At 44.5% G+C, this 24,121-nt stretch overlaps 1 protein-coding gene across 1 annotated transcript; it reads left to right on the top strand.

Annotated features, from left to right (window-relative positions):
• Positions 1-13,222: 13,222 nt before the first annotated feature.
• On the top strand, positions 13,223-24,121 carry LOC121555349 (peptidyl-prolyl cis-trans isomerase A). The gene is made up of 6 exons (XM_041869183.2): positions 13,223-13,510; positions 17,531-17,561; positions 19,083-19,171; positions 19,306-19,402; positions 19,960-20,035; positions 23,469-24,121. The coding sequence occupies exons 1-6, from the start codon at positions 13,349-13,351 to the stop codon at positions 23,602-23,604; spliced, it is 591 nt and encodes a 196-aa protein (XP_041725117.1). The 5' UTR covers positions 13,223-13,348; the 3' UTR covers positions 23,605-24,121.

Raw genomic sequence — 24,121 nt, 5'->3', positions numbered from 1 at the left:
ATATTCTAATAACTGGTCAGAAAAAAAAAGGAACTAATTGTGATTTTTAGTCTTGCAGAATTATTGTATGTAGCTTAGATGGTGTGACAAGCGAATATTTATCTAATAAATATGTATTCAGATGATACCTGTAAACCATTGTTTTCTTTGTCATTGGTTATTTTTCTGGATTGTAAATATGCCTCAAATTGAGGCTCTATACCATATAACTGAATAGTCAGAAGGACATGTTATGTGAGTAGGTATGTTTATTTGATTTTAAAAAACAGTAATGTATTGTAAATTATTTGTAAAGAAATTTACACTAACCACATTTCCATCCACAGTTTTTTTTTTGCAAAGTAAACTTGGAGTCACATGATGATATGGTGTGTGGTCCTCCCACTACCACTCGGGGAAACCGTGCAGTTTATTACAAATACAGGGGGGGAAATACAGGCGAAAAAATACAGGGAAAATATGTGTCCTTTCTTTATGAAACACCATTTTCCTCCACCATGGTGATTGGCTAATGCCTAGAAATGCTAGTCCCAGATGTTGCGTATCGCGTTCAGCCAATCAGATTGCAGCAGTCTGTTTACCCCTGGCTAAACGCAGGGCTCAACATCAGGAAGTAGCATTAGCCACTAGCATGGTGGTGGAAAATTGTGTTTCATAAAACATTTACATTTACATTTTAGTCATTTAGCAGACGCTCTTATCCAGAGCGACTTACAGTTAGTGAGTGCATACATTATAATTTTTTAGAATTGTTTTTTTATTTGTATTTTTTTATACTGGCCCCCCGTGGGAATCAAACCCACAACCCTGGCGTTGCAAACGCCATGCTCTACCAACTGAGCTACCTCCCTGCCAGCCATTCCCTCCCCTACCCTGGACGACGCTGAGCCAATTGTGCGCCGCCCCATGGGTCTCCCGGTCGCGGCCGGCTACGACAGAGCCTGGATTCGAACCAGGATCTCTAGTGGCACAGCTAGCACTGCGATGCAGTGCCTTAGACCACTGCGCCACTCGGGAGACAAAGAAAGAAAGAATGCATATTCTCTGAGGGTTTTTTTCTGCCTTCTAGCCATTAAATCTGTACTCCCTGTTCACCCACGACTGCGTGGCCACGCACGACTCCTACTACATGATGAGATTATTATGGACAAAAGAGCGAGATTATTTTTATTTGTCAAACGGCAGCCAGGCATCGATCATCATGTCTCCAGAATAAGACCCTCGATATTGGAAAGGAGCATCAAGCTCATCACCGTGCACTTTCACCACCCTGTGAAGTTCATCCTTATTTATTTTATCTGTAGCCTAATAAACTGCATGCGTTCCCCGAGTCGTAGTTGGAGGACCACACACCATATCATTGCGTGACTCCAGGTTTACTTTGATATGATGGTAGCCTAGCGGTTAAGAGCGTTGAGCTAGCAACGGAAAGGTTGCTGGTTCGAAGCACCTAGCCGATTAGGTGAAATGTCTTGTAAATCCCTCTGGATAAAAGTGTCTGTTAAATATGCGTTTGACTACCACCACCGATTTATTTACGCTAGCTATGCTACCAGTTTATATGAATGGGAGTTAGCATTTAGCAGTCACTTCTTCTAAACCTGAAAAGGGACAACTTCCTAAATGGTATTGTTGATGATCACAAGTTTACTGGAGAACGGAGACCAAGTAGAGACTTTCGGACAAGGTGGATGATTGTATAATATGAGGCAGTTTATTCAGAGGTAAAGATATCTGTAAATAGCGTGCACGGACCCGTTCGTCAACCTCGTAGGGAGATATCTGAGAGAGCGAGCCCCTAAACATTGTGTGCTGACATTTTATACAATAAAATAAAGTAGGTTGATTCTAGTAGTTCTGATCTTCTGATTGGTCCTGATGAGTTGGTCGAGGTCACTTCCATTGCATTGGCTCTGAGTCGGGTTCTCTGTCTTCAGATGTTCAGCCTAAGAGAAGGGGGTTTTTGTGTGTGTGTGCTTAACAATGATGATGTGTGTGTGTGTGTGTGCGTGTGTGTATGTGTGTGTGTGTGTGTGTGTGTGTGTATGTGTGTGTGTGTGTATGTGTGTGTATGTGTGTGTGTGTGTATGTGTGTATGTTTAACAATGATGATGTGTGTGTGTGTGTGTGTGTGTATGTGTGTGTGTGTGTGGGGGTGTGTGTGTGTATGTCCTCAGAGCAATAACTCGTGTGCATTGGGAGAACTGAGAGACCTATGGCGTGGGTGTTGTCCATAGCCACCTGCTGATAAGGCCGACAAGATAGAAGTCTTTGTGCATTGTATTAAATCCAAAGGCCCAACACAAGATGGGTTATGCACAAGATTTTAGTCAGACCAAGCTATAACATAATATATTTACTACGACAAATCCCTCTCTTCACGTCTCCCCAGAGACGTGACCAAGTAACAGTAAAGAAGGAAAACTTAAGACGTGACACAAGCTAACAGTGTAATTGGCAAAATAGGGAAAACTTTATCAGAAGATAAAGTTTTACATTCCCCCTCTTCACGTCTCACAAGAGACGTGACATAAAGCTTAAATGCTGCAATTTGGCAAAATAGGGAAAACTTTATCAGAAGATAAAGTTTTACATTCCCCCTCTTCACGTCTCACAAGAGACGTGACAAAAAGCTTAAATGCTGCAATTGGCAAAATAGGGAAAACTTTATCAGAGGATAAAGTTTTACATTCCCCCTCTTCACGTCTCACAAGAGACGTGACAAAAAGCTTAAATGCTATTCATCATCCAGATATCCTTGGTCAGCATCGTCAATAGCAAGCAAAGGAAACATCTGACCGTTATCTGCAGGATGTGGATCAATAGCGGTGGTTATAATCCTGGTTGTCAGCGTCCGTATGCATGGAATGCAACAGCATCCACAAAGCACTAGAATTGCAGCAAAAACAGAGATGGATACAAGTATAGAAGAAACAAGCGTTTTATATTTACCAAACGCATCCATCCAAGAGTCCCACATTGAAGTATCCACCCCTGAGTGGCTCTTCATTTTGCCATTAAGAGTTCGTAACCCTTCCAGGGCGGCAGTCAAGCTGCCATCTGTGGCTGTATTGTTGGGAATAAAGGTACAACATTGTTCACCAAACATAGCACATACTCCTCCTTTTTCAGCCAGGAGCATGTCGACAGCAATACGATTTTGGAAAGCCATGAGAGAGGTCGCAGCCAACTGGCCATGCACCGCCTCAAAACCTTGTTGTGTCCAATTGCCTAATTTTTGAACATTAAAATGGACATAATTGATTCTGTCAACATTTTTATTAATTGTGCACCACCAGCAAAATGAAGATTCAAAACCTGCGGCTACTTGGTCAATCAATTTATACTCATCTGGTACCCCCCTAGGGACCCCAATTGCATCAATGTAGGTTGGGTCCCCATGAGTAGGGCCCACAGCGCGCCTGGTCCTGGTAGGAATTAAGTCAGACACATGGGTCACCAGCTCCTGAACACCTGTTGGATACACAGAAATTGGTAGCAAAAGAGAGACTAGTGCACAGGTGCCTGTGGCATTTCCAGGCAGTCCATCAAACAGATGAACGCCTCCACACCACCACCAGACATCAGCCCTGGAAACAGGTTTAAACTCAGCATTAGGCGTATAGATAAACCGACACCATCCAACAGGTACCATACCCAACAATGGTAGACCTTTCGTGAGATTAACACAGGTAAAGTTAGCTCTAGCCACCTGATAGGAAAAAATTGGTTTCTTAGTTGCTTTAGTAACCAAGGGATGAACTACGTCCCATAGTGTACAATTGGCGGAAGGGTTGTCATGTTTCATGACAGACAGGAAGCATTCTGGCGTAATGGCGGCAGGGATAATGCGAAGCAATGGCCGTGCCCCCATACAAACCACACAACTCTGATGAGTCACCTTTGCGCTTCCTCAGTCAACAAGAGCCAGTTGTTAGAAAGGCCGGAGACACCTGTAGCGGTCAGGATTGCATCATCCAAAGTAGGTGGAGTGGTAAGTAAAATAATAGAATTATTCTTATTACCATTTTCATTAATAGCCTGTGCTTTTGTGTTATTAATATGACAAATTCGAACATTCCAATGGACTGGTGCAGTGGTACAGCTTACATAAGGAGCAAGTCTAAAGTCCTGGCAGCCTAATGCAATACCAGGATAGATAGTAAATTTGAGTCCTTTAGAGTTTTTTGTCAAAGTCAAGAGTTTCCTCCATTGTTTTCCTAATGTAGTAGAGGTGCAACTGGACCAGTCATAATTAGTCTCACATACCAAGTTTGTCCAAGTCCAATCGCTATGGGTGACCCCCACTGTCATATACCAGTCCCAGTCACGGTAGTAGGAAAGGTCTCTGAAGTCTACCCACGGCACTGTCGCAGTAGTGGTAACATTAAAGGGTATACATAATGTGGTGCTTCTATACAATTGTCTGGGCCCACAGGAAAGGGTGTTAGAGACAACTTGTCGTTTATTTACGTGGTGGCTGTGGCTTACATTCTGATCTGGGCTCAATGTGTCGGAGTGCAGGTTGGTCGGACGTATGGTTGTGGCATTGAATGTGTCGTTAGGTTTACTAGTGGGTGTAATGGGTGTCTGTGTCATGTGCTGTACTGACCAGAGTATGATTCCTAGAGTAACCCCAATAGTTACAATCAGCAAAACAAGGAGTGGAGCAGAGCACCCCAGTCTCTCCCATGGTGGTCTGTCCCTCCTCTGTTTTTCCCCTCCAGTATCTGAAGATGGGAGTCTCCTCCACATATTCAGATAGTGTTGGTGTCAAGAATTTGATCCGAATTTAATGTGATTAAATCACTTCTGACTTCAGTCAGGGTTCTGGAAGGAGTTGGTGCTGGTGTACAATGTGTCAAGTGGTGCCAAGGTGCGCCTGATTTACCTTTGACCTGGACTGAGTGTGAAGTAACCTCCTTCACTTCGTACGGTCCAGTCCACCTGGGATCTTGCCACTTTCTCTTGTGAACCTTGATCCTTACCCAGTCGCCAACTTTTACCTTCAGCAGCGCCGGATCTCCCCGTCAGCTCCCCCTCTTGGACCTTGTGAATCTGTTTGGAGAGAGCTGCAGAGAGTTCCGTTAGTTTTCTCACATATTCAGACATTACAATTTGTTGTACATCAAGGGCGGGCATATGACCTCCCTCCCTTGGTGGACCAGGCATGACTCTACCAGTCATAATCTCATGTGGAGAGAGATGGGTGCCTGCTCCTGGAGAGGCTCTCATGGCCATCAACGCCAGGGGCAGAGCTTCAACCCACGTCAACTTTGAACCTGCACATACCTTGGCTATCTTAGCCTTCAAAGTTTGATTGGCGCGTTCCACGAGGCCCTGAGATTGCGGCCGGTACACAGACCCAAACTTGTGCACAATGCCGAACCTCTCCTCCACCTGTCTCAGGTGTTGGTTACTGAAATGGGACCCGTTGTCGGATCGAATTTGTCTTGGAACCCCATACCTTGGTATGAGTTCAGTCTGCAGCCACTTAATAACTGACCTAGCATCCTCACGTGCTGTTGGTATTGCCTCAACCCATTTGGAGAATCGATCTACCATTACCAATAAGTACCTTTTCCCATTAGTTACATTATCAGCCCCCATGTCAGTGTAATCTATGCTAATGTCCTGAAAACATGCATTAGGTACTGGGTATGAACCCATGGGTGTTTGGAAAGGTTTCTTTGGGTTGTGGCTGCCACAAATGCTGCACTCATCACAAAACAAGTCTGTCATGTCCTTAATGTGTGGGTGCCACCAAATATGGGAAACCTTCTGTAAAGTTTTGAGTTTCCCTTCATGGGTGGGCCCATGAGCCTCACGTATCAGCTCGGGACAGAGATTAGCTGGGGCCACCAACCTGCCGTCATGGCATCTCCAAAGTTCATCAGGTCCTTTGGTGGCTCCCATCTGTCCCCATACCGAGTGCTCATACGGGCCCGCTGTGAATTGTAGTTCCTTTATGTGTTGGTCTGTGAGTTCTGTTCTAACTGGTTGAGTCTGCAGCACCATCTGTCTTGGAGTGTAGCCCCCCAGCTTTCTTGGCTGCTTTGTCAGCTGCGTCATTTCCCTCGCTGACTTTGTTCTTGAGTTGCTGATGTCCTTTGCACTTCATGATGGCCACCTGCTCAGGTAGTGAGACTGCTTTTATCAGTCTCTCCATTTGTGCCTTGTGTTTGATCGGAAGGTTTCCTGTTGTGGTGAAGTTACGTCTGACCCATTGTGGTCCATCTGTATGGACTGCTCCATGAGCATATGCTGAGTCAGTGTAGATGTTCACAGTCTTTCCTTCAGCCTTTTCCAGGGCTTGAGTCAAACCAATGATCTCGGCTAGTTGGGCTGAGGCAGGTTGTGGGATGATGTCTGATTCCAGGGTCACGTGTGACCCGTCTGGAAGCTGCTGTACCACTGCATATGCTGCTATGTTCCCTTCTTCTCCTCTATAGCAGCATCCATCGGTGTACAACCATAGATCAGGATTGGTAAGGGGTTCGTTTCCCAAGTCTGGTCGCAGTTTCAGTTCCTGTGCCGCCCTCTCTTCGCAGGAGTGTGCCAACCCTTCTTCTGCATTGAGTGCGTCTGCCATGTTTTTGTCGGTGTTGACAAAAGTAATGTGTGATTGGGTGCATTTATTCTGGATTTTGTTCTTTCTTTCAGCGCTGAACGTGAATTCCTTGCTCATCAGATATGCTGCAACCCCATGGTGCGTATGGATTTCCAATTTGTGGCACATTACCAGGTGGGCGGTTTTTTCAATAGCTTTTGCCACTGCAGCCACGTACCTGGAACATGTTGTCTGACCTGCTTCAATATGGTCCAACTTAGAGGAATGATACATCAGTACTCTTCTCTCCCCCTCTTGTTTCTGAAAAAGGATGGAAGAAGTGAACCCCTCCTTTTCAGAAACATCAAGATGAAATTTGTTTTTGTAGTCGGGTGCTGTCAGAGCTGCTGCCACCGAGAGATCGGTTTTTAGGAGAGCAAATGCTGTTGATGCTTCAGGTGTCCAGGTAAGTGAGGAGTGTAAGTTTCTTGGTCCTGCTTCTCTCACTATTTCTCTCAGTGGTTCAGTCCTGGATGTGTAGTCAGGGATGTGGGTACGGCTGTACCCTGTCAACCCCAGGAAGGACAACATGCCTGACACTGTGATGGGACGTGGATGATGGAGTATGGAATCTCGGTGGGATTTCGAGAGACCAGCACCTTCTCCTGAGATTTCTCTGCCAAGGAAAAGGACAGTTCTGCGACAGGACTGGACTTTGCTCATTTTGACCTTGTAGCCTTTGACAGCCAAGAAGTCAAGTAGGGTTTTTGTCATTTGTAGACAGAGATCAGATGTGGGAGCCCCCAGCAAAAGGTCATCTACATATTGGATGAGTATCACTCCTTCAGGGATTTTCAATTCAGCCAGGTGTGTCTTTAGGATATGATTGAAGATTCCGGAGAACACCTGTAACCCTGTGGAAGAACCGAATACGTATACTGTTGATGTTCATATGTGAAGGCAAAGAGAGGCTGTGAAGCCTCATCCAGTGGAATGCTGAAGAAGGCATTAGCCAGATCCACAACGGTGAAGTATTGGTGTTTTGGTGAGAGATTACTCAGTGTAATGTGAGGGTCAGGGACAGGTAGGTCAATGGGTGCAGTGACGTCGTTCACTGCTCGGAAGTCTTGTACCATCCGGTATGTTTCACCTCCTGTTTTCAAGACTGGTAAGATTGGTGTGTTCCATGGAGACACAGTGCGATATATGACACGAGCTCCCAACAACCCATCTATGGTTGGTTTGATCCCCATGGTCTGTTCAGGTTTCAGACGGTACTGTGTTCGGTAGATAGGAATTTGATCAGGGTTGAGTAAGGTGATGGTGACTGGTGCCACCTGTAGTTGTCCAACATCAAATGGGGTGTGTGTCCATATGCCTTCATCAATGGTGGAAAGCAGTGCTTGTGATGAGGGGTGGTCTGTGTAAGGTTTACCATGGTGTCTTGGGAGAGTCAAACGTTCAGGAAGGCAATGTTCCTCTGTGTCAACTGTCATAAACCTCCACATGTTCTCAGTGGTGGCTTTGATTATTCCTGGAGTTTGGGTGGGTTCCCACTGGAGTTTGGATGCTCTTCTGATCATAGGCCCAAGGCTCCTTGCTTCAAAACCGTTTCCAACTGCCAGTGTAACATGGGGAGCAGATTCTTCGCCCAGTAGGTACCAGGATTTCAAATGGGAAGGTAGGATAACCGGAGCAGCCACTCCTTCCTGTCCACACACTATGGTACAACATCTGATTGTTGGTGTCAGGTGCATCATGTTTTCATCCCAGTCATCGGTATATGGGTTGACATCATTATCAGTCACATTAAGTGTACAGTGGATTTCAGCTTGAGGAGTCTTGTATGGGTGAAATGTGTAAATGAGTTGTCTCAGCTGGTTGAACTTGAATTGAACCTCAGGGGTTCCTTTGCCGGATTCGATGCACTTCAACCAGTATATTTCTTGGGTCAGGGAGAGCACTGGGGTTGGGATGATGGGTAGCATCAGCACCCTAACTGGATGAACTGGTGTGGAGGTAATGGGATCAATGGAAACCTCCACACCCTTTTCGGTAAGGTAGATTGAACATTTCAGTTTGCACAATAGGTCCCTTCCTAATAGGTTGATTGGACAGTTGGGACAATATAGGAATTGATGCTTCAAATTGGAAGGGCCCCATTGGAAGAGCAATGGTATGGTCTTAGTGCCATGTTCCCCTCTAGGTGTCCTCCTTGCACCACGAACACAGGCGCTTGTACCACTGCAGGACTTAGGAATGGGTTATAAGGGTTAGTTGGAGGAGTGGGTGTGTATGCGGGTGGTGTGCTCTTCGCTTCCTGTGGCAGGGTCGGATACAGTGGTGCTGAGGGCGCTGGTATGTCACTCATGGACTGTGTCCCCACTATTGGTGTTGTCTCAGTTGTGGGTTCAATCACCACACCCATCATGTCTGGTTTCTTGTATGGGTGTGCTCGTCGTGTTTCCTCAATTGCCCACGTACCTATCCTTAGCTCAGCCTCTGCTCTCTCTCTGTGTTTAGTCCCTTCCTTCTTGAATAAGTGAGACTTATTCCTTTCCACTTCACTTTCTGTTCCTTCCCTCACTGCCTCCCCTAGCTCTTTCTCCATAGAGGTGAGTTGCCCTTTAGACGGGGCACCCCGCTAAAGTAACCTGCCTGTGTCCATTTGAGTTTCACTCCCTCCCACACTTTCTTCACTGTCTTATACTGTTCTTTCCCTCCCGCTCTATCCTGTATTTTTTGATCTAGATATTCATTAAATTTGAGTTTTGGGACGGTAGTGGTTGCCATGGTTATACAGTTTATTAGACTATCTTGGTGCTCTTAGCCCGTCACTGGCCGAATCCAGCAATGTATTCTTGGCGCTGACTGAGATTTATCTCTGATGTCCCACCCTCGTACACAAAAAATGTTCAATGCTTTATTATTAGGAATTATTTTGCAAAAGGTATTATTGTTTTTCAATTATTCGAATTATTATATATTTTCCCAAAAGGTATCAGAACCGCCCTTTTGGAACAATATATTAACAAACCCGAGCGCTCCCAAAACAATCATCAATCTAATTCTAGGGATTTATTTAGCAAAAGTTATTATTGTTTTTTCAGGTATTCGAGTTTTTATATATTTTCCCAAAAGGTATCAGAATCGCCCTTTTGGAAGAATATATTAGCAAACTCGAGCGCTCCTAAAATAATTACCAATTTAATTTTGGGAATTATTTTGCAAAAGTTATTATTGTTTTTCAGGTATTCGAGTTATTATATATTTTCCCAAAAGGTATCAGAATCGCCCTTTTGGAAGAATATATTAGCAAACTCGAGCGCTCCTAAAATAATTATCAATTTAATTTTGGGAATTATTTTGCAAAAGTTATTATTGTTTTTCAGGTATTCGAGTTATTATATATTTTCCCAAAAGGTATCAGAATCGCCCTTTTGGAAGAATATATTAGCAAACTCGAGCGCTCCCAAAATAATTATCAATCTAATTTTAGGAATTATGAAAATACCAACACCACAAGAGGGAAAAAGTTCAAGTCAGCTTTTAGCGCAGCGGCTACATAACAGGCAAAATAGGACTCAGTGGTCCTCTTAAAAGTTATCCACTAGTTAGTCTCATGAAACGGCCAATCTTACACAACATTCAGGTTATCATTTCAACAATTACATTTTCATTACATATCAGCATCAACACACGAATTCAGTTTAAGTTCCTCACAGTACATATAGTTGAGTGCCACGTCAACCAATTGCCCGACTATCTGAACTCGTATTTTTTTTATTATTTTTTTTTATTCTCCTCAAGGAGACTCCCAGTCGTTTAAACCATTCAACTGGCGTCTAGTCGGGAGAACCTTTTCTGGACTTGGATTCTCACGGAATTAACTCAACCCGACTATCTGAATCTTTTTATCAAGTCACCAGATCCTTCTCTTGTGGATCAAATAAAAAGGGTCCATCGCTTGTGGACCAAAACCTCTGTAATAGGCTCCTCACTAGAAAGCCGCATTTCAACAGGAAATAAAACCACTGTAACTAGACTTCTTCTCTTAGAGTCACATTTCAACAGTAAAAACCTAAGATTTCAGATATCAACAGTAAAAATAAAAAGGGTCCGTCTCTCGTGAACCACAACCTCTGTAACTAGACTCCTCCCCTAGAGAGTCACATTTCAACAGTAAGAACCTAAAGAATTCAGATATCTTTACATATGTGCCTTTTGAGTCATAATAGATATGTTATAAATTTATCAGTAATCCATACTCACGCCCAGTACTACTGATCATAATTTGGGTTTATCCTACAATACAATATGCAGATTTTGTTTTAACAGGTTCTGCTTACCTTTGTATTGACGGCCGTCTAGATCAGTTTCCTGAGGCGAGCTGGATTCCCGGCTGCTCCTGCGGACAGGTCACCCGTCCTTTCAGATCCGTCTCTTACTTGTCTCCTGTCTCTATCAACTTTTATGGACCGAATTCAGAGTTAGAAAACCATCCTCTGCTACCAAGTTTGTTGATGATCACAAGTTTACTGGAGAACGGAGACCAAGTAGAGACTTTCGGACAAGGTGGATGATTGTATAATATGAGGCAGTTTATTCAGAGGTAAAGATATCTGTAAATAGCGTGCACGGACCCGTTCGTCAACCTCGTAGGGAGATATCTGAGAGAGCGAGCCCCTAAACATTGTGTGCTGACATTTTATACAATAAAATAAAGTAGGTTGATTCTAGTAGTTCTGATCTTCTGATTGGTCCTGATGAGTTGGTCGAGGTCACTTCCATTGCATTGGCTCTGAGTCGGGTTCTCTGTCTTCAGATGTTCAGCCTAAGAGAAGGGGGTTTTTGTGTGTGTGTGCTTAACAATGATGATGTGTGTGTGTGTGTGTGTGTGCGTGTGTGTATGTGTGTGTGTGTGTGTGTATGTGTGTGTGTGTGTATGTGTGTGTATGTGTGTGTGTGTGTGTATGTGTGTATGTTTAACAATGATGATGTGTGTGTGTGTGTGTGTGTGTGTATGTGTGTGTGTGTGTGGGGGTGTGTGTGTGTATGTCCTCAGAGCAATAACTCGTGTGCATTGGGAGAACTGAGAGACCTATGGCGTGGGTGTTGTCCATAGCCACCTGCTGATAAGGCCGACAAGATAGAAGTCTTTGTGCATTGTATTAAATCCGAAGGCCCAACACAAGATGGGTTATGCACAAGATTTTAGTCAGACCAAGCTATAACATAATATATTTACTACGACAGTATGCAGCAAAAACAGCCAAAAATACTGAACAAAAATACAAACGCAACATGCAACCATTTAAAAGATTTTGCTGTTACAGTTCATAGAAGGAAATCAGTCAATTGAAATAAATTAATTAGGCCCTAATCTATAGATTTCACATGACTGGGCAGGGGCACAGCCATGGGTGGGCCTGGGAGGGCAAAGGCCCACCCACTTGGGAGCCAGGCCCAGCCAATCAGAATGAGTTTTTCCCCAAAGGGCTTTATTACAGAAATAGTCCTCAGCACCCCATGCGAATATCCCGCAGGTGATGAAGCCAGATGTGGAGGTCATGGGCTGGCGTGGTTACACGTGGTCTGCGGTTGTGAGGCCGGTTGGACGTACTGCCAAATTCTCTAAAATGACGTTGGAGGCAGCTTATGGTAGAGAAATGAACATTCAATTCTCTGGCAACAGCTCTGGTGGACATTCATGCAGTCAGCATGCCAATTGCACTCTATGGCATTGTGTTGTGTGACAAAACTGTACATTTTAGAGTGGCCTGTTATTGTCCCCAGCACAAGGTGCACCTGGTTAATGATCATGCTATTTAATCAGCTTCTTGATATGCCACAACTGTCAGGTGGATGGATTATCTTGACAAAGGATAAAATGCTCACTAACAGGGATGTAAACAAATTTGTGCACAACATTTGAGATAAATAAATATTTTTGTGCATATGGAACCTTTCTGGGATCTTTTATTTCAGCTCATGAAACATGGGACCAACACTTTACATGTTGCAATTATATTTTTGTTCAGTGTATATCCAAATCGGACTTTAGTAACCACATTGACCTCTTTACTGCATCTATCTATGCATAGAAACAGTTATGGGGTCTAACACCAACAGGGAACGCGCAAAAATGGTACACAGCATCATCTGGATATGTGTGCAACAAAAGTTCAACGTTCACCTTCTGCTACCATTTCTGTCAAGCCGTTACGCTTACAGTTTGACGCATATGTTAGATAAATCCAACGTATGCAACCACACAGAACCCACCCCAACCGCTTCTGCAAAGCAACGCTACAAGGGAAACGCCGCGTTCCATTGGAAATGAAATTGCACTTCTATTGTTTCCAAACTGCAAGACACTATCGGTGTGTTCGAGGCGTAATGGTCGTCCCTCGCCGAACTGCGCATGTGCACGCCGTCAAATCAAAGGCACTCCTTCAATATAAAGTTGTTTTTTGACGAAAATGAAAACTTGTCAGTTTGTCACTTTCATGAGGTTGGAGTAGATAACGTGTTCAACTATTTAAGAAATTGGCTCGAATCTAGGTTGTGCCTTTAGATTTCGAGAAAATTAACAACTAAGGAAGAATTGTTCACTTCTCAAACCCCGGCCTGGTTCGCAGCGTTCCCGGAAATCTCGCGATGTTGCGCCTCTGGGTTTAGAAACTCTTCCGAGTGATTGGGAAGAACTTCCTCCTGGCCATCGGCGGCATATGGAAGCACCTGACGTGGTATTTCACTCCATCTCAAGTCCATTCTGTGTTCACACGCAGCCTTAAAATGCTACTTACCGCTTTACCGAGTCGGGTCAAGCTCATTTCGGGATGTTCGTTGGCGTTTACCGCCGCTCGGATGTATTCTGCCGGCCCTGCAGCCACCAACCCAGTCGTCTACTTTGACATTGCTGCTGACCACCAGCCCGTCGGAAGAGTAACCTTCGAGGTGAGTTCAGTTGTCTTGACCAGGAACTTGATCCGATGGCTAGGTAACTAGGCTATTAAATGTGCATTTGTTTAGATTATTTTGGCCTCGGCCTTTGAGATAACGAGTAGGCATCGTATAATGCACCAGTTGTAACTTGAAACCAACGTGAAGACCGCTCAGTTGGACCTACAGCACAATGAATGAACATGCTAGGCCTACTGTACAAACTAGCTACTAGTCTGATTAATCCGCCTGTAATACCCTATTCATTGGGGAGTAAACGGCCTGAAACGAATGCCTGCAAAATCGTGTAAATATGCCTTATGTCCACCAGATGCATCAACGCTTTGCGTTCCGGCCGAAGTCATTCATTGGCAATGGAGCAGCATTGGGTGCCGCATGCGTTCAATATTTTCAACTCATAATTTGATTAATGTGTGGTGGGACCAACGGAAGCACACACAGACTATAACTAACTAGCATTTTAACTAGTTAAATGAAAAGCGAAGAAAGTGTGTCAAATGTGGATGCGGGCTAGACATCCAGCAAAACAAAACGCATATACATCTGGAGGACATCGGGCATTACGCGCCAGAACATTTAATAAAAGTACATTTAAACGGTTGTCGGTGCCGTTTGTCCATAAATTGCTCGAAATTTGAAACAACATATACACAGGAAAGTATTGTTTACCAGACGTTTTAAATATGTATATGGTTCACTTCGGCACCGAGGTAAAATTAGTTTTATATTGGATATTTATAGCTGATGAACCAAGCATGCCATGACAATAAAAAATAAAAAGTAGGTTGGAGCACAAACACCTTTTGTGTGAATTCATCATTTTTATTCAAATCTTAAATTATTGTTTAAAAAAAAAAAAGTGTATATACAGTACCAGTCAAAGGTTTGGACACACCTACTCATTTTTTAAAATTATTTTTTTAAACAATTTTCTACATTGTAGAATATTAGTGAAGACATCAAAACTATGAAATAACACATATGGAATCATGTAGTAACCAAAAAAAGTGTTAAACAAATCAAAATATATTTGAGATTCTTCAAACAGCCACCCTTTGCCTTTATGACAGCTTCACCTGGAATACTTTTCCAACAGTCTTGAAGGAGTTCCCACATATGCTGAGCACTTGTTGGCTGCTTTTCATTCACTCGGTTTGGGATGAGTCGGACCACAATCTCAATTGGGTTGAGGTCGGGGGATTGTGGAGGCCAGGTCATCTGATCCAGCACTCCATCACTCTCCTTCTTGGTAAAATAGCCCTTACACCACCTGGAGGTGTGTTGGGTCATTGTCCTGTTGGAAAAACAAATGATAGTCCCATTAAGCCCAAACCAGATGGGATGGCGTATCGCTGCAGAATGCTGTGGTAGCCATGCTGGTTAAGTGTGCCTTGATTTCTAAATAAATCACAGACCGTGTCGCCAGCAAAGCACCCCTACACCATCACACCTCCTTCTCCATGCTTTACGGTGGGAAATACACATGCGGAGATCATCCTTTCACCCACATCGCGTCTCACAAAGACACGGCGGTTGGAACCAAAAATCTCAAATTTGTACTCCAGACCAAAGGACGAGTTTCTACCCGTCTAATGTCCATTGCTCATGTTTCTTGGCCCAAGCAGGTCTCTTCTTCTTAATGGTGTTCTTCAGTAGTGGTTTCTTTGCAGCAATTCGACCATGAAAGCCTGATTCACGCAGTCCCCTCTGAACAGTTGATGTTGAGATGTGTCTGTGACTTGAATTCTGTGAAGCATTTATTTGGGCTGCAATGTCTGAGGATGGTAACTCTAATGAACTTATCCTCTGCAGCAGAGGTAACTCTGGGTCTCCCATTCCTGTGGCGGTCCTCATGAGAGCCAGTTTCATCATAGCGCTTGATGGTTTTTGTGACTGCACTTGAAGAAACGTTCACAGTTCTTGAAATGTTCTGTATTGACTGACCTTCATGTCTTAAAGTAATGATGGACTGTCGTTTCTCTTTGGTTGTTTGAGCTGTTCTTTCCATAATATGGACTTGGTCTTTTACCAAATAGGGCAATCTTCTGTATACCCCCCCTACCTTGTCACAACACAACTGATTGGCTGGAACGCATTAAGGAAAGAAATTCCACAAATTAACTTTTAAGAAGGCACACCTGTTAATTGAAATGCAATCCAGTTGACTACCTCATGAAGCTGGTTGAGAGAATGCCAAGAGTGTGCAAAGCTGTCAACAAGGCAAAGGGTGGCTATTTTTGAAGAATCTCAAATAAAATATATTTAGATTTGTTTAACACTTTTTTGGTTACTACATGATTCAATGTGTTATTTCATAGTTTTGATGTCTTCACTATTATTCTGCAATGAAAAAATAAAGAAAAACCCTTGAATGAGGAGGTCCAAACTTTTGACTGGTAGTGTACATACAGTGCATTCGGAAATTGTTCAGACCCCTTTTCCACATTTTGTTACGTTACAGCCTTATTCTAAAATTTATTAAATTGTTTTTTTTCTTCACTATGACGAAGCAAAAACAGGTTCAGACATTTTTGCAAGTTTATAAAAAATAAAAACAGATATACCATTTACATAGGTATTCAGACCCTTTACTCAGTACTTTGTTGAAGCACCTTTGGCAGCGATTACAGCCTCAAGTCTTCTTGGGTATGACGCTACAAGCTTGGCACACCTGTATTTGGGGAGTTTCTCCCATTCTTCTCTGCAGATCCTCTCCAGCTCTGTCAGGTTGGATGGGGAGCGTCGCTGCACAGCTACTTTCAGGTCTCTCCAGAGATGTTCGATCAGTTTTAGTCCGGGCTCTGGCTGGGCCACTCAAGGACATTCAGAGACTTGTCCCGAAGCCACTCCTGCGTTGTCTTGGCTGTGTGCTTAGGGTTGTTGTCCTGTTGGAAGGTGAACCTTCGCCCCAGTCTGAGGTCCTGAGCGCTCTGGAGCAGGTTTTCATCAAGGATCTCTCTGTACTTTGCTCTGTTCATCTTTCCCTCGATCCTGACTAGTATCCCAGTCCCTGCCGCTGAAAAACATCCCCACAGCATGATGCTGCCACCACCATGATTCACTGTAGGTATGGTGCCAGGTTTCCTCCAGATGTGATGCTTGGCATTCAGGCCAAAGAGATCAATATTGGTTTCATCAGACCAGAGAATCTTGTTTCTCTTGGTCTGAGAGTCTTTAGGTGCCTTTTGGCAAACTCCAAGCGGGCTGTCATGTGCCTTTTACTGAGGAGTGGCTTCCGTCTGGCCATTCTACCATAAAGGCCTGATTGGTGGAGTGCTGCAGAGATGGTTGTCCTTCTGGAAGGTTCTCCCATCTCCACAGAGGAACTCTAGAGCTCTGTCAGAGTGACCATCAGGTTCTTGGTCACCTCCCTGACCAAGGCCCTTCTCCCCTGATTGCTCAGTTTGGCCGTGCGGCCAGCTCTAGGAAGAGTCTTGGTGGTTCCAAACTTCTTCCATTTAAGAATGATGGAGGCCACTGTGTTCTTGAGGACCTTCAATGCTGCAGAAATGTTTTGACACCCTTCCCCAGATCTGTGCCTCGACACAATCCTGTCTCAGAGCTCAACATATAGACAGGTGTGTGCCTTTCCAAATCATGTCCAATCAATTGAATTGACCACAGGTGGACTCCAATCAAGTTGTAGAAACATCTCAAGGATGATCAATGGAAACAGGATGCACCTGAGCAAAATTTAGAGTTTCATAGCAAAGGGTCTGAATACTTACGTAAATAAGGTATTTCTGTTTTTCTGTTCTTTCCTGTGGATATTTAGCCTACAATATCAAGCAGCATGAGGACGAACCGCACAGACAACTGGTAGAGTTTTTAAATATCATTTTATTCAACATTCTGGCTTGGAAATAACATTTTACACGATTTTCCAGGCATTAGTTTCAGGCTGTATATATATTCAGGTTATATACCAAGTCATTGTGTATTACAGCCTGATTTAATCAGATTAGCTGCATGCAACTGACTGTCTCATAACTACCTATTTTTTTTATTTTGCAGCTGAACGCTGATGTTGTGCCCAAAACAGCAGGTAGGGGGAGAACAACAACTATTCAATAGTTTGATCAAATTTTTTTTATTTTTTATTTTAGTCATTTAGTAGACGCTCTTATCCAGAAAGCGACTTACAGTTAGTGAAAGTTTATTGGTGGCGTACACCGTTTTGCCGACGTTATCACAGGTGCAGTGACATGCTTATTAGGTGGTGGGAGGAGGGTTATCCTGGAGAGATGCCCTCCTGTAGGTTTACATCTATCTAGTCCAGGGCTCTCCAACCCTGTTCCTGGAGAGATACCCTCCTGTAGGTTTACATCTATCTAGTCCAGGGCTCTCCAACCCTGTTCCTGGAGAGCTACCCTCCTGTAGGTTTACATCTATCTAGTCCAGGGCTCTCCAACCCTGTTCCTGGAGAGATACCTCTGTAGCTCAGCTGGTAGAGCACGGCGCTTGTAACGCCAAGGTAGTGGGTTCGATCCCCGGGACCACCCATACACAAAAATGTATGCACGCATGACTGTAAGTCGCTTTGGATAAAAGCGTCTGCTAAATGGCATATTATTATTATTATTATTATTATTATACCCTCCTGTAGGTTTACATCTATCTAGTCCAGGGCTCTCCAACCCTGTTCCTGGAGAGATGCCCTCCTGTAGGTTTACATCTATCTAGTCCAGGGCTCTCCAACCCTGTTCCTGGAGAGATACCCTCCTGTAGGTTTACATCTATCTAGTCCAGGGCTCTCCAACCCTGTTCCTGGAGAGCTACCCTCCTGTAGGTTTACATCTATCTAGTCCAGGGCTCTCCAACCCTGTTCCTGGAGAGCTACCCTCCTGTAGGTTTACATCTATCTAGTCCAGGGCTCTCCAACCCTGTTCCTGGAGAGATACCCTCCTGTAGGTTTACATCTATCTAGTCCAGGGCTCTCCAACCCTGTTCCTGGAGAGATACCCTCCTGTAGGTTTACATCTATCTAGAGCAGGACTCTCCAACCCTGTTCCTGGAGAGAGATACCCTCCTGTAGGTTTACATCTATCTAGTCCAGGGCTCTCCAACCCTGTTCCTGGAGAGATACCCTCCTGTAGGTTTACATCTATCTAGTCCAGGGCTCTCCAACCCTGTTCCTGGAGAGAGACCCTCCTGTAGGATTTCACTCCAACCCTAATCTAGCACACCATATTCTAATAATTAGCTGGTTGATACGCTTAATCAGGTTAGTTACAACTGGGTTTGGAGCGAAAACCTACAGGAGGGTATCTCTCCAGGAACAGGGTTGGAGAGCCCTGGACTAGATAGATGTAAACCTACAGTAGGGTATCTCTCCAGGAACAGGGTTGGAGAGCCCTGGACTAGATAGATGTAAACCTACAGGAGGGTATCTCTCCAGGAACAGGGTTGGAGAACCCTGGACTAGATAGATGTAAACCTACAGGAGGGTATCTCTCCAGGAACAGGGTTGGAGAGCCCTGGACTAGATAGATGTAAACCTACAGGAGGGTATCTCTCCTGGAACAGGGTTGGAGAACCCTGGCTAAACATTGTTTCTCCCTCTCAGAGAACTTCAGAGCACTGTGCACAGGAGAACATGGCTTTGGCTACAAGGGATCCATCTTCCACAGGGTCATACCTCAGTTCATGTGCCAGGTGGGTAAAGTCATGTTTAGTTGTTCCTAGTGATAACCTAGACCTTTTTCATTGTGGGAACTCATTGTATCTTGGCCCCACACACGTAAGCCTGTCTCTGACCCCTCTCAATGTGTGTGTTCAACACACTCTAGGGGGGAGACTTCACTAATCACAATGGAACCGGAGGGAAGTCTATCTATGGACCCAAATTCAAAGACGAGAACTTCAAATTGAAGCACACAGGACCTGGTAAGTGATTCACCCTTTCTGTTTGTTGGCTGGGTTCAAATTAGGCTGAGTGCCAGTCTGTCTGTGCTATCATGCCAACTCCCAATCATTCATTATCATGTGAAAGAAATGGCTTGACGGTGACTGCAATGGAATTGACAAGTGCACAAACAGATCTGGGACCATGCTAGATTAAAATGTATTTGCAGAATACTGTAGCCTACCTTTGGGCTATTTGAATGAACCCCCTCCGTACCACTAGATGGCAGCATTGCACTGCTGATATTTAAACGAGCGCTTAACGGCATAACCAATTGAATGTGGTCGCGGACGATTTACCTATTTCGGTTAACACAGCCATAAGGAATCAATTGACCAAATATTGCTTTTCTTAGCTGTTTCTGATTGGGCCTCTTGATAGATGGATGGCTAACTTGATATCAAGGATGTTGTCATAGTAACTCAACTAACTGAAACTCAGCTTGTCTTCAGCAGTGCAGTGTGTGCAGTACCTCCACTGACTTGCCTGGCAGCACTTAGGGTCTAGTTACGCAATGTACCGTTTCTTTTCCATTTAGGTATTCTGTCAATGGCCAACGCTGGGCCCAACACCAACGGCTCTCAGTTCTTCATCTGCACCGACAAGACAGAGTGGTACGTACAGACAGACAGACAGACAGACAGACAGACAGACAGACAGACAGACAGACAGACAGACAGACAGACAGACAGACAGACCAGTGGTACAGACAGACATACAGACAGACCGACCAGTGGTACAGACAGACAGACAGACAGACCAGTGGTACGTACAGACAGACAGACAGACAGACAGACCAGTGGTACAGACAGACAGACAGACCTCCAGGCAGACCTCCAGGCAGACAGACAGACCTCCAGGCAGACAGACAGACCTCCAGGCAGACAGACAGACCTCCAGGCAGACAGACAGACCTCCAGGCAGACAGACAGACCTCCAGGCAGACAGACAGACCTCCAGGCAGACAGACAGACCTCCAGGCAGACAGACATACCTCCAGGCAGACAGACCAGTGGTACAGACAGGCAGACAGACCAGTGGTACAGACAGACAGACAGACCAGTGGTACAGACAGACCTCCAGGCAGACAGACAGACCTCCAGGCAGACAGACAGACCTCCAGGCAGACAGACAGACCTCCAGGCAGACAGACAGACCTCCAGGCAGACAGACAGACCTCCAGGCAGACAGACAGACCTCCAGGCAGACAGACAGACCTCCAGGCAGACAGACAGACCTCCAGGCAGACAGACAGACCTCCAGGCAGACAGACCTCCAGACAGACAGACCTCCAGACAGACAGACAGGCAGACAGACCAGTGGTACCTCCAGACCTCCAGACCGACCAGGTCCTGCTGTGTTCATAAAGCGTCTGAGGAAGACTGCTGCTTTACGGTGCCTTTAGGAAGGATTCAGACCCCTGGACTTTTTCCACATTTTGTTACGTTACAGCCTTATTCTAAAATTGATTAAATAAATAAAAATCCTCATCAATCTACACACAATACCCCATAATGACAAAGTGAAAACAGGTTTTTAGAAATGTTTGCAAATGTATTAAAAATAATAAACAGAAACCTTATTTACTTTTATTTACTTTATTTACACAACATGCCTACCACTTTGAAGATGCAAAATATTTTTTTTGTGTGAAACAACTTGAGTGTGCATAACTATTCACCCCCCCCCCCAAAGTCAATACTTTGTAGAGCCACCTTTTGCAGCAATTACAGCTGCAAGTCTCTTTGGGTATGTCTCTATAAGCTTGGCACATCTCGCCACTGGGATTTTTGCCCATTCTTCAAGGCAAAACTGCTCCAGCTCCTTCAAGTCCCTGCTGATGAAAAACATCCCACAGCATGATGCTGCCACCACCATGCTTCACTGTGGGGTTGGTGTTCTCTGGGTGATGAGAGGTGTTGGGTTTGCGCCAGACATAGAGTTTTCCTTGATTGCCAAAAAGCTCAATTTTAGTTTCATCTGACCAGAGTACCTTCTTCCATATGTTTGGGGAGTCTCCCACATGCCTTTTGCCGAACACCAAACGTGTTTGCTTATTTTTTTCTTTAAGCAATGGCTTTTTTCTGGCCACTCTTCCATAAAGCCCAGCTCTGTGGAGTGTGTAGCTTAAAGTGGTCCTATGGACAGACACTCCAATCTCCACTGTGGAGCTTTGCAGGTCCTTCAGGGTTATCTTTGGTCTCTTTGTTGCCTTTCTGATTAATGCCCTCCTTGCCTGGTCTGTGAGTTTTGATGGGCGGCCCTCTCTTGGCAGGTTTGTTGTGGTGCCATATTCTTTCCATTTTTTAATAATGGTTTTAATAGTGCTCCGTGGGATGTTCAAAGTTTCTGATATTTTTTTATAACCCAACCCTGATCTGTACTTCTCCACAACTTTGTCCCTGACCTGTTTGGAGAGCTCCTTGGTCTTCATGGTGCCGCTTGCTTGGTGGTGCCCCTTGCTTAGTGGTGTTGCAGAATCTGGGGCCTTTCAGAACAGGTGTGTGTATATATACTGAGATCATGTGACACTTAGATTGCATACAGGTGGACTTTATTTAACTAATTATGTAACTTCTGAAGGTAATTGGTTGCACCAGATCTTATTTAGGGACTTCATAGCAAAGGGGGTGAATATATATGCACGCACCACTTTTCCGTTATTTATTTTTTAGAATTTTTTTAAACAAGTTATTTTTTTCATTTCACTTCACCAATTTGGACTATTTTGTGTATGTCCGTTACATGAAATCCAAATAAAAATCAATTTAAATTACAGGTTGTAATACAACAAAATAGGAAAAACGCCAAGGGGGATGAATACTTTTGCAAGGCACTCTTCCTAGAGCTGGCCGCCCGGCCAAACTGAGCAATCAGGGGAGAAGGGCCTTGGTCAGGGAGGTGACCAATAACCTGATGGTCACTGACAGAGCTCCAGAGTTCCTCTGTGGAGATGGTTGTCCTTCTGGAAGGTTCTCCCATCTCTGCAGCACTCCACCAATCAGGCCTTTATGGTAGAGATGCCAGACAGAAGCCACTCCTCAGTAAAAGGCACATGATAGCCCGCTTGGAGTTTGCCAAAAGGCACCTAAAGACTCTCAGACCAAGAGAAACAAGATTCTCTGGTCTGATGAAACCAAGATTGAACTCTTTGGACTGAATGCCAAGCATCACGTCTGGAGGAAACCTGGCACCATCCCTACGGTGAAGCATGGTGGTGGCAGCATCATGCTGTGGGGATGTTTTTCAACGGCAGGGACTGGGAGACTAGACAGGATCGAGGCAAAGATGAACGGAGCAAAGTACAGAGATCGTTGATGAAAACCTGCTCCAGAGCGCTCAGCACCTCAGACTGGGGCGAAGGTTCACCTTCCAACAGGACAACGACCCTAAGCACACAGCCAAGACAACGCAGGAGTGGCTTCGGGAAAAGTCTCTGAATGTCCTTGAGTGGCCCAGCCAGAGCCCGGACTTGAACCCGATCTACCATCTCTGGAGAGACCTGGAATTAGCTGTGCAGCGACGCTCCCCATCCAACCTGACAGAGCTTGAGAGGATCTGCAGAGAAGAATGGGAGAAACTCCCCAAATACAGGTGTGCCAAGCTTGTAGTGTCATACCCAAGAAGACTCGAGGCTGTAATCGCTGCCAAAGGTGCTTCGACAAAGTACTGAGTAAAGGGTCTGAATACTTATGTAAATGTGATATTTCATTTTTATCTGTTATACATTTGCAAAAATGTCTTAACCTCTTGTTTTGTCATTAAGGGGTATTGTGTGTAGATTGACGGGGGGGAACAATTTAATCAATTTTAGAATAAGGCTGTAACGTAACAAAATGTGGAAAAAGTCAAGTGGTCTGAATACTTTTCCGAAGGCACTTTAGGATCAGTTATGCCATTTATATCATAAAGAATAATATTGTACGGACAGTGAGGACCTGATCCTAGATAAGCTGAGACGCTTTCTAAATACAGACCCCAGACCATTATGACTTTCTTTCCCAGTCCGGGGGGAAATATAATACACCTCTTCATCTTCTATCTCAGGCTGGATGGCAAGCATGTTGTGTTTGGCGCTGTGACCCAGGGACTGGACGTGATCAGGAAAGTGGAGATGTTCGGATCCCGGTCCGGCCGCACCTCCAAGAGGATCACCATCGCAGACTGTGGAGAGCTTAAGTAGCCTGGGAGTCCCAAATTGCATCATATTCCCTATATAGTGCACGGCAGAGGGAGATGGGACACAGGCATGGAGCGGGGCGCGATGGTTTCTATGTGAACTGGTCGATGGCAGGGTGGTGGCCCGCATGTGGTTTTATTTGGCCCCCGAAGTTTTCTGAGGAAAAAAACATTTATTTTTTATTGTTGGACATAAAAGACTATAAAAAAACATCAGGAAATGAGTTTCAAGTGATTTTAATTTAAAAAATAATTTTCCAAGTATTCCCACACATAATAGAGACACGTGATCGCATACAAACGTAAGCAAGGTTTGAAATGATCAGCATAGGTCTTCCTCTTTTAAACGCAGCCATTGTGTCTGTTCTGAGTGTTGACAATAGTGGATTATTTTTCAGGGATATTGTGTCAAACACTGTTTGGGGGGGGAAAGGGAGAGTTAGACTTATTCTGTGATGGATCTTTTCGATAAATAACTCCTCCAATGTGAACGTGTCCAATAAACCAGTTTTGTGTGTGTG

Source organism: Coregonus clupeaformis, unplaced genomic scaffold (assembly GCF_020615455.1).
Source record: "Coregonus clupeaformis isolate EN_2021a unplaced genomic scaffold, ASM2061545v1 scaf0586, whole genome shotgun sequence".
NCBI lineage: Eukaryota > Metazoa > Chordata > Actinopteri > Salmoniformes > Salmonidae > Coregonus > Coregonus clupeaformis.
The sequence above is the reverse complement of the archived record's forward strand: the minus strand, read 5'-3'. Positions and strand labels throughout refer to the sequence as shown.